This window comes from Azolla caroliniana, unplaced genomic scaffold (assembly GCF_043228905.1).
Source record: "Azolla caroliniana isolate FFs.n. ecotype wild unplaced genomic scaffold, voAzoCaro1.0.p SCAF_11, whole genome shotgun sequence".
NCBI lineage: Eukaryota > Viridiplantae > Streptophyta > Polypodiopsida > Salviniales > Salviniaceae > Azolla > Azolla caroliniana.
The window spans coordinates 1,072,504-1,082,823 of NW_028230446.1; the positions used below are offsets into that span (position 1 = coordinate 1,072,504).

At 38.8% G+C, this 10,320-nt stretch overlaps 2 protein-coding genes across 2 annotated transcripts; one reads left to right on the plus strand and one right to left on the minus strand.

Moving 5' to 3' along the window:
• Positions 1-3,395: 3,395 nt before the first annotated feature.
• Positions 3,396-4,718, plus strand: LOC147857533 (pathogenesis-related thaumatin-like protein 3.5). The gene is made up of 2 exons (XM_087326955.1): positions 3,396-3,587; positions 3,752-4,718. The coding sequence occupies exons 1-2, from the start codon at positions 3,515-3,517 to the stop codon at positions 4,519-4,521; spliced, it is 843 nt and encodes a 280-aa protein (XP_087183081.1). The 5' UTR covers positions 3,396-3,514; the 3' UTR covers positions 4,522-4,718.
• A 1,410-nt stretch (positions 4,719-6,128) lies between these two features.
• Positions 6,129-10,072, minus strand: LOC147857534 (enoyl-[acyl-carrier-protein] reductase [NADH] 1, chloroplastic-like). The gene is made up of 13 exons (XM_087326954.1): positions 9,948-10,072; positions 9,688-9,911; positions 8,835-8,944; positions 8,551-8,606; positions 8,382-8,466; positions 8,075-8,122; positions 7,914-7,988; positions 7,688-7,799; positions 7,537-7,588; positions 7,196-7,247; positions 7,038-7,095; positions 6,657-6,755; positions 6,129-6,450 (listed from the first exon to the last, which is right to left on the minus strand). Exons 1-13 carry the CDS (start codon positions 10,016-10,018, stop codon positions 6,281-6,283), a joined length of 1,212 nt encoding a protein of 403 aa, XP_087183080.1. The 5' UTR covers positions 10,019-10,072; the 3' UTR covers positions 6,129-6,280.
• Positions 10,073-10,320: the final 248 nt, after the last annotated feature.

Genomic DNA, 10,320 nt, shown 5'->3' on the forward strand with positions numbered 1-10,320 from the left:
TGGTCAGGAAAAACAGAGGGTTATGCTCGGTCCAAAGTAAAATGGGATGTTATTACCTTACCTTGTTTTAAAGGAGGACCATGTATTATTGACTAGTAGACCAATCAAGAGCCATGTTAACTAAGTTGATTATTTAATTTAATCTGGGGTGGGAGATATGGAAAGTATTGTTGCTCAACCATTGTTCGGAATGCTTTCCTCACTTAGGTGCACCTTGGTTAATGGATGTCAATTAGATATTTAGGGAAAATTTCAGAGTACCTTCATCCCATGGAGGGAGGACAAATTTATTCATATTGTTTTTCTACATGGGGACAAGTCAAGTTCTTGGTTTGCTATGCAATAAACCCAAACCTACTCATTATGATGAGTATCTAAGACAATGGTTGGTATGGAACTTGTTGTTTACGACATCAAATGGTTTAGTGTTCTAGACAATGGTTGGCATGGGGGGAAATGGTTGGTCTTGCTAACTCAGTCAAGACCTAACAGGTTTTCTTATCGCGCTCCTAGGAGGAACAAAAACAAGTACTATCTTGGATGCATGGAGGACAACTAATGTATCATCAAATTCAAGATGCTATGAGTAGAGTCACCATACCACCGCCTAGCTCTTACCGTAGATGGGTACTAGGTGGGTTTTCAAGATTGGAAGTTTTGTTCACTGTAAAGGGGTATTTAGAGGATAAGACCTTCCGTCTTTTTGATGTGGATAATGCAAATCAATTGTCTCAGTCGTAGGATACGGTAATCGATTATCTTTATGTTATGAAACATGATATAAGGGTAATAGGATATTTTAATTGCAAATGGTATATTGACCCACCAAACATTGGAAGTTATGGGTGCTGGGTAAACAACCTTTGTTTAGATTAGCATGGGACCTAGTTGATTATTAGTGGAAAGATCCATTTACTGGTAACAACTTTAATTTTTTCCAATATTTTGTATAGTTGGGAATACATGTTTTGTTAGATAGACAGGATGTGTCACCAACTGCATTTCAATACTCGAGTCAATAGGGTATTACTCCAATGTTTCTTGCTGAGTTCTAGATTAACATATGGACTAGAAAATAGTCACAACAAATATTTCATGTACAATGGTTACTTGTGCATCGAGCCTTGCATGTTGACACATGGTTGCATAAGATGGACATATCCTCAAGTTGTGCTCATTGTCATATACAAGTTGAAACTCAAAAGCATTTGTTTATAGGACTGCATTGAGTCTCACCTAGTGTGGCAATGCCTCCTTAGAATATTTGCTAACTACTTTCCTCCATCAGTATTCACATGGGGAATGGTGGTTTGGACATCACTTGTTCTCTCTACTTTCCATTACGACACCGAATCTATGGACCATGGTTTTCACACTAACTTTGGAAGTCTTTCTAGTTTTTAGAGATAAGGTAGGAGGTGCAACCATTATGGTATAACATCTAGAAGGCTCGGTGCTCTCTTGTTTTTCATTAAGTTATAGCCTCACCAATTGAATTGGTAAATATATTTGGTTGGACATGTATTATTGTAGATTTTGGCGATAAAGCTACTCAATGCCATCAGTTTCTAACTTTGTGGAAAGTTATTCCACTTATGTCCTCGAAGAATGGCACTCCTTTTTGGCACTTTCAGCCACCACGATGGTTGTTCCCTCCGCCAATCACTTACAAATCAAAACTTTGTAAATTGTTTACATTAATGAATGGATATCTTTTCAATCAAATAAAATACACTAATGATGAGTCGAAAGGATGTGAAAGACCATCATTGTGTCTCAAGAATGTGTTTTTCATTGGGGATGTTGAATTAAGATCATACAATTAAGGAAATGCGGCGTTGGCTACTTGAGGGAGGTGCATGGATAAGCAAATAAATTCCTTTTGCATCTATCTTGGATTTGTCCTCACCTAGCTCTTTTCTTGTGGTAAGTTACCCACTACATAGGGTTTGAGCCCTTTGCTGTCTCTTTTCTTCATAGGTTCAATATTTTGTGCCATGATGTGCCATGACACTCTAGATATTCATGATCAACACACTATTGGGCATTTGATGACTTATCCACATTTAGTATTTCAGTTTTCCCTATCATGACCCCTTTATGTTTGTCACGACTTTTGAATTGGTAGCCGAATTTATGGCTTGAAATTTTATTGTTTCTAATCAAACATGTTATAATTTGTTTTTCATGGGTTCACTTCACTTTGAAGCTTTTCGTGGATAATATAATGTATTGCTCTGAAGGGTTGCACAGGGGTATTTAAGGAAATAACCGGAAGATAGGGTCATTTCAAAGTTCTGAATATCAAATATCGCGACCTTCTTTCAATATCTAAAAAAGCATTTCTTATACAAAATCAATGCATCATTAAGGTAGATGTAACTACATAACTCTATGATTATTATTTAACTTCGGATTACCTCATAATTAGAGAACATATGATGGTAATTGATGTAATTACCACTGTGTTATGTACAAATATGTAGTGCTACTGAAATTTGGATGACTATACTATTGATATCAAATATAGGCTTGGAAGCCTGAAAATAAATATCGTTGTTACATTTCAAATGTCAATGGTCTAATATGATGAAATAAATAGCGTGTATTGTTGTATATACTCTTCTTCGATAAGATGAAGAAAGGGAACCATAAGCATTGTTGGTAGGTTCCCTACTACATTCCAAATGTCAAATTATGGTACGTACGACATTTGGATGACTTCTTCCATGGTATGAAGATTGGCGTTGAAGCTTCGGACGGTTCATACGAGGTCATGCATGGGTTTATGGACGGACAACGGACCACACAAGGACGGGGGGATAAACTTATCAAGGCTTGTCGAAGCACGTAAATCTCGGTCAGAAGCGTTCGCCTTCTTACGTGAAAAGGAAGAAGCTTATTGACAAAATAAAGAAGCTCACCGAGCATGTCCTTAAAATAATAAAAAAGGCACTCCCCCCATCCTCTCATTCACCGGATTGCATGGCCACTCGAATACCCGCTCATCCATGTGTTCGGGGTCCATGGCGGCCCACGAGGTGCCAATATGTGTGTGTGTGTGGATGAGAGAGAGAGAGAGAGAGAGAGAGAGAGGAGAAAGAGAGAGAAAATCAATAGCCGTTATGTAGTAAGTAGAGAAGAGTGTGAATTGTATGTATTTTGTATGCTAGAGAAGGCAACGGCAATATGTATACATATACATATTTCTTAATAACACGCTGCTGTGCTTATCTTCTTCTTCTTCTTCGTACTTACTATACTTTACTATTTCTGGTTAATTACGTTTCTGTCCCCCTCCCCTGCTCCTACCTCCTAAAACCCTCTCTCTCTCTCTCTCTCTCGCGCGCGCGCCTTTAATATCTATCTCCCCCTGTCTGAAGATCAGCACAAGGACAAGACAAAAGCCAGCAAGCACCAAACAGTAATTGAAAGAAGACAGTCACAGATTGAGAGAGAGAGAGAGACAGAGACAGAGAAGAAGGGAAGAGACCTTAAGAACCGCCTTTTGGATATGGCTATGGCTATGGCTATGGCTATGCCTGTTGCCTTCTTCCTCCTCCTCGTCTTGCTAATTCTTACATTTGGTATGTGGGTTGTGATACCATGCACTTCTTGTTGTGGTTGATTATGATATCATTCCTTCATGTATACAATACAAATTCAGTGTTCCATATTTTAACAAATCGATTGATTGGCAACTGGTTGGTTGGTTGATTGATGGATTGATGGATTCATTGATTGATTGTAGGAAGTATTGTCGCCCCTGCTGGTTTAGCAGCCGCTACCACATTCACCCTCATCAACAGCTGCTCTTACTCCGTGTGGCCCGGCATCTCGGCCGATGCGGGTCAGCCATTGCTCGCCCAGGGCGGCCTCGCCCTCACCCCGGGCCAAACCATGCAGCTCCCGGCCCCCGATGGATGGTCGGGCCGATTCTGGGGCCGCACGGGCTGCAGCTTCGACGGTACTACGGGACACGGGTCGTGCGAGACAGGGGACTGTGGCGGTGTCCTGGAGTGCGCTGGTGCGGGCGGGAGCCCACCCATAACGCTGGCCGAATTCACGCTGGGGCAGAAGGATTTCTACGACGTGAGCCTCGTGGACGGCTACAACGTGGCCGTGACAGTGTCTGCCGAGGGGGGCGACCGGACAACGAATTCTGGGTCGGGGTCAGGGGACACGACGCCGCCATGTGCCAATGCGGGTTGTGGGGGTGGGCCGGCCGGCGCAGACAACGATGACCGGCTGTTGATGGGCGGGTGCCCCGCGGACCTTATCCAGACCGACTCGGCCGGGCGGGTGGTGGCGTGCCGGAGCGCGTGCGAGGCATTCGCGCAACCGCAGTACTGCTGCACGGGGGCCTTCAACACGCCGCAGACTTGTGGGCCCTCGAGCTACTCGAGGCTCTTCAAGTCGGCGTGTCCCTCGGCTTATAGCTATGCTTACGATGACCCGTCGAGCACCTTCACATGTTCGGGAGCATCGGGTTATACCATCACATTTTGCCCAACTTCTTGATCCTCACAATCCACAACCCAACTCCCACCATACATCCCCGAAAACCTAACCATAACCCTCTTTTCTTATTTAGCCATTGTCATATATATATATATATTCGTGGGTGAGTGGTGTGTGTTTCTTTCTTTCTTTGTAGGGCTTCCATTTGAATTGTCTCTTAATTTTTTACTCAATGCAATATAATTAATTTTACTCAATTAATTTGATTATTCATTCTGATTGTCCCTGAATTTTATTTACTCAATGATTGTGTTCATGCAATGAATAATATTATTGTGGATTAGTAATAACTATAACAAGAAGAAATAGCCTGCCCATTCATCCCCTTAGGCATATGTCAAGGTGATGCTACAGTCCCTCACCTTTCATCCTCTTTATTTAGACTCCACATGTGTAGCATTAATTGGACAATGGAAAGCCATGCTACATTTTCATTGGACAATGGAAAACCATGCTAGGGAGCAAGAAGTCTATTCAAATATATAAACTAATAGGGGGAAATAATGCTTGTTTATTGACCATTGAGGTATTCAAATCCATTAAAATCTATAAACTAATCGGGAGAAAGAATCCTCTGCATATTTTTGTATGTTTAGTAATTTTAAGTCATATTTACTTTTTGAACGAAAGAAACAGTAGGATTATATCATACATACAAGAAAAAAATTCTTCATGGTTGTGCAAACCTAACTATTTCCAACCTTCTCTTATGGTCAAATCTACCCACTCTTTCACCTTTAGGGGTAGTTAGATGAGTTGCTACCATGGTTGTACATTCATTCGAACCATATCTCAGGCCCTGTATGTTGATGTGTTAACACTTCATTTGTGATCTAGTAAATTACAAGAAAATGATCTAGACTTGAAAACTTTTGTAAACTTCCTAAGAATATTTAGGCAGTATTCAGCCCAAGTATATATAAGCAATTAGAGTCATATCTTATATATGTTTTCTGGTTTATCCAAACAGTTAACTGTATATTCAACTCTAAACCCTAAACTAAGAAACAACCCCAGTCTAGAATGGATTTGTCTTCCCTATGTATGATTACAAATACAAATTTTGAATGATTTCCCAATGAAGGAATTTGGGGAAAAACTCAAGAAAGAAAATTTCTATCTAGTTTTGATTCTAACTCCAATGCTTTCCAATCAAGAAAGCTTTTGCTTACAAATCTTAGTCTTGTTCATTGAAAATTACATGGATGTGAATAACCTCTTTCTTGCCTCCTGCAATGTATTCTCCTACATAGTTGATCAATTGTTCCAACAAAATGGCTTCATAGGTTTTAGTACATAGATATGAACGTGAAAGACAGACTACATTCTTGTTTACACAAATTGCGTGACAGGTTTTTAGAATAGGTTTGTAATCAAGGGAAATTATGGCAGATAGTCGTGGGAAACATAAAAATTACCCAACCATTAAAACATGCTTTTAGGGAACTAATCATACACAACAACGTTTTCAGAAGGGCATGCAATAGGTCTTCTAAAGCCTTTACCGACTTTAAATCCATATATTTTATTGAATGAAAAATTTATTGAATGAAAGTGTATAAATTATTGAATGAAAAGTTTATTGAATGAGAGTGTATAAATATATGTTGTTATTGAATGGAAAAGCTCTATATTATTGCTCACTAAACATAACTAGGGGTGTGTTTCGGAAGCCGCTCAAATGCCTATGTTTTATGGTTGAGATCAGTAGATAAGCACTAGACTACACTTTACAATATGGACGGTCGTCTCTAACATATCAAGCCTGAACACTAGCCTTCGTTGGTGTTGTGGCCGTAGCTCCTGCAATGGCAGGGCTGTCAGTCGCAAGGCCCATTGCATGTAAACCATTATCGACGTAAACAATCGATCCAGTGATGGATGCTGCCAATGGAGAAGCCAAGAAAGCTGCTGCATTTCCAACATCATCTACAAACCAAACTCTGTGGTTAGGAAAAGAATGTGTGCTTACTGATCTACCTATCTTCCTTTGTAGGTATATGTGCATATATCTATCTTCACATGCATGAGTCTGAAACAATTCCCTCAACATCACAAAAGAATATGTTTTTCAAAACAAGTCATGTAAAAAAACACAACGAATTGAACCATGTGGAATTTGACAATGTACTAACCAGCCTCCAGATCCTTCTGTAGTGGAGCATTTGAGAGAGAGTAATTAATCATGTCATCGATAAAACCAATCGCTTTTGCTGCCCTGCTTCTCAGTGGCCCTACCATATAAGGTGAGAATAAAATGCGAATCCACTTTAATTTTTTGACAAATCATGTTTTTTCCCTAGTGAAATTCCAACACTAAATTTTCAAGCAATTTACATCAAATCAAAAGGAAAAATGCAAAACATAATGGAAACTTTTCATTCATAATAGCAATGTTTGGTAGCAACATTAAGATCAAGACAATCAATAAAACCCTCGGTTTCTAATGATCTTACCATCAAATAGATAAAACTTCAAATGCATCTATATTTAATAAAAATGTTTATATATCCAACCTGCAGATATGGTGTTCACCCGAATCTTGTATTTCCTTCCAGCTTCAAATGCAAGAACCTGTAAGAGATGAGAGACAAAAATATCAGTACTGCAATTCAGACGATATGCCACTAGATCCAGTTTGACGGGAAAAGAGAACAATAATTTAATAATATACCCGAGTATCACTTTCAAGCGCAGATTTAGCAGAGCTCATTCCTCCCCCATATCTAGAAATAGCAAACACTGTAACTAAGCACAACTAAAAATGGAAGTTCCAATGGTACCTTCTTTCAAATCCTCCATGCAACATATCATGCGATTACCATCCAAACAAAACCAATACATGATCTACACTATTGAATCATGACATCCATATGACTGATTGATATATTGTCAATATGATGGTTGAATTCCCTACAACCCATCAGCACATTTGCACAAAATGGTTCAAAATATGCTTCTGAAACCTAAGAAGATGCTGAGAATCTGCTTCTAGAAAAATGTTTGCCAAGTTACCCAGGAACAATTCTCTCCGAAGCTATGTATGTAAGTGACAGACTTGAGCCACCTGTAAACAAACCATCCGATACCTTTCAACATCATCCTTCCATAAAAACAAAGAGAATAAATTAAATAAATAATTATTGTCTTCTTGTGAATGTGACACCTTCATTCATGAGGGGTCCAAAATACTTCAATAAAGACACATAGGAATAGCTCGAAGCTGAAAGAGCTGCAAGATATCCTCGTCGTGATGTTTCAATAAGAGGCTTGGTAACCTTTCCCATATAACCAAAAGTGATAAACCGTCAGTAAAGTGCATGAACGGCATGACTTTGATTTTCTAAAGAAAATTATTCCAAGGGAATCGAAAGGATTTTAACTTTAATTACCTCAGGACCATTGGCCAATGAATGCACCAAGATGTCTATGCTCCCAAAGTCTTGTTTCACACTCTCTGCAACTTCCTGCAGCAGATTGGGGTTCAAGGTAATCATTACAATTACAACAAATATCACTAGAATTGTTTTGAACCATGAAAAACCATGCTTACCGACACGGTCCAGTTACTATGCCCTGCATATCTTTTATTCGCCTTTATCTGATAAAGAATTCACAAAAGAAAAAGATTTAATAAAACAAGTAAGATCGTGCACACAGTAAAGCGATATCTCAAAGAATAGCGTGATAGTGATGTGGTAGATCTACATATTGAAATATGCATTAAAAAGAATTATGACATTGTAGTATTAGCTATATCGAAAAATTGTGACATAAAAAGCATTAAAGAAATTTATTGAAAAAAACACATAAAAACCATTACAGAAAGCTACGCATGCACAGTATATAGCAATACTTACATCTTCTGGAACATCATCTAAGGTATCGAACACAGCATCGAGTGGATACACCTTGGTGATCTCCATGAGAGATCCATCTGGAAGCCTTACCATAATATCACAAATCTCTAATTACTGAGGTTGTGTTCATACACTTAAATATGTTCACAAGCATTAATGGGTCACTTACTGGCGAGATTCATCAAATTTGCCCCTCCTCAGACTTGTCTCGAATATATTTAGGGCCTGCAAGTATATAAAGGATCTCAAATATGCACAAAAGTCGAAAATAAGGTCTTAAAATAACAAATATATAGGGTAATTTGATGTGAATTAATAGTATAAGCCGCATTTGATCTGAATGCTTCCTACCCTATACAATGTATTGGACAACCCTTATGTGAATAAATATCCTAAAACATAGCAAAGATATTGAATGAGATTTTATGTACGAATAAATGAAGAGATACATACAGGAACCCAGGTTCCGACAAGGATCTCAGCACCTGATGCCGCTAAGGCCTTTGCTATAGCCCAACCATAGCCTTGATCATCTGCTACTCCAGCAATAAATGCCCTCTTACCTACATTTACACAACATCATATCATCACGTTATATTAGCATTTTAAAAGAAAAATCTCATTACATAACATGATATAGAATCAGTAAATGCCAATTCGTATGTTCATTTCCAAAATCATCCGATCTCATTATTCTCACTTATTATAACATCAATCAGAGCCCTAGACTTGCATGCATTTACAGCAGCATGTCGTCACATACAGAGAGAGCATCAAGTATTTCCTTCTTGCATGCATTTCCAGTATCATCTCAATCCATCCTATCAGATAACATAGCAATTGCATCCATGTCAATCATCCCATAACATAACAGTAGCCTCAATAAATGGTCTCATGCATACAATTCCAGCATGTCACATAACTCACTACTTAATATAGCATCAAATTATGCAGGCGTCATGGCATCGCATAGAAATATAGAGATTGGAGCATATCATCACATTAATCAATGCAATATTGCATGTTACAACATTCTACGTCATACCATCACATAGAATAGCATCAACTAATGTCACCTTGCATGCATTTTCAGCATCAATCACCACATTACACAGCATTAATTAATGCCACCTTACATGCATTCACATTTACATCATAACCATATCTTCACATAGCATAGCATCAATAAATCCAATTGATCTCTCGGAGGAGAGGTTGAAAAACATAAAAGAAAATGATTGAAAATTTGAAGATTTATAAACATAAAAGAAAATGATTGAAATTTTGAGAATAAATCATCGCTAACCTCGGAGGTCGATTGGAAGACCAGATGAAGGTGAAGCTCTTGTTGATCCATTGGAAGACGAAGAAGAAGAAGAAGAAGAAGAATTAGAAGGTTGAACAACACGAGAAAATGTGGGCGCACAGTGAGATCTTCTATCAAAGATTTGGGCATGCAGAGGATCAGAAATACGGAGCATCCTCGCAGAGGAAAGACGGATGGAAGAAGAAGAAGAAGAAGTAGTAGTAGTAGTAGTAGTAGTAGTAGTAGAAGTAGCGGGAGAGCAGGAGAAAAACGAGAGTTTAGAGGAAGGAGAGGATATCTGCATGTGAGGGAGAGAAGAGAGGGAAGCCATAGCTGTAGAACAGAGTAGAAACAGAGAACTCCAAGAAGAAGAAGAAGAAACAGAGGAGGAGAGAGGAAATAGAGAGAGGGGAGGGTTTTAAAGAAGGTATTGAAGGAGAAGGAGAAGGAGAAGGAGAAGGAGGCCATGCTGCTGCTGTAAAGACAAAGGAATAGAGAGAAAGCCCTCCTCATACATACATGCATGCATTACATACATACATACATACATACATACATACATACATACATAACATATGTACATACATACATTACATGCTCGTCTCTAACTGCTACCAACTCATTAAGAGGCAT

Bases quoted from the DNA above. Each gene is read 5' to 3' on its own strand.
- LOC147857533 (XM_087326955.1), top strand. From the start codon at position 3,515: ATGGCTATGGCTATGGCTATGGCTATGCCTGTTGCCTTCTTCCTCCTC. The intron at 3,588-3,751 runs GTATGTGGGTTG...GATTGATTGTAG, and splicing joins CTTGCTAATTCTTACATTTG to GAAGTATTGTCGCCCCTGCT.
- LOC147857534 (XM_087326954.1), bottom strand. From the start codon at position 10,018: ATGGCTTCCCTCTCTTCTCTCCCTCACATGCAGATATCCTCTCCTTCC. The intron at 9,912-9,947 runs CTCTCCCGCTAC...TACTACTACTAC, and splicing joins AAACTCTCGTTTTTCTCCTG to TACTACTACTTCTTCTTCTT. The intron at 8,467-8,550 runs GTAAGTGACCCA...TATTATGGTAAG, and splicing joins AAATTTGATGAATCTCGCCA to GCTTCCAGATGGATCTCTCA.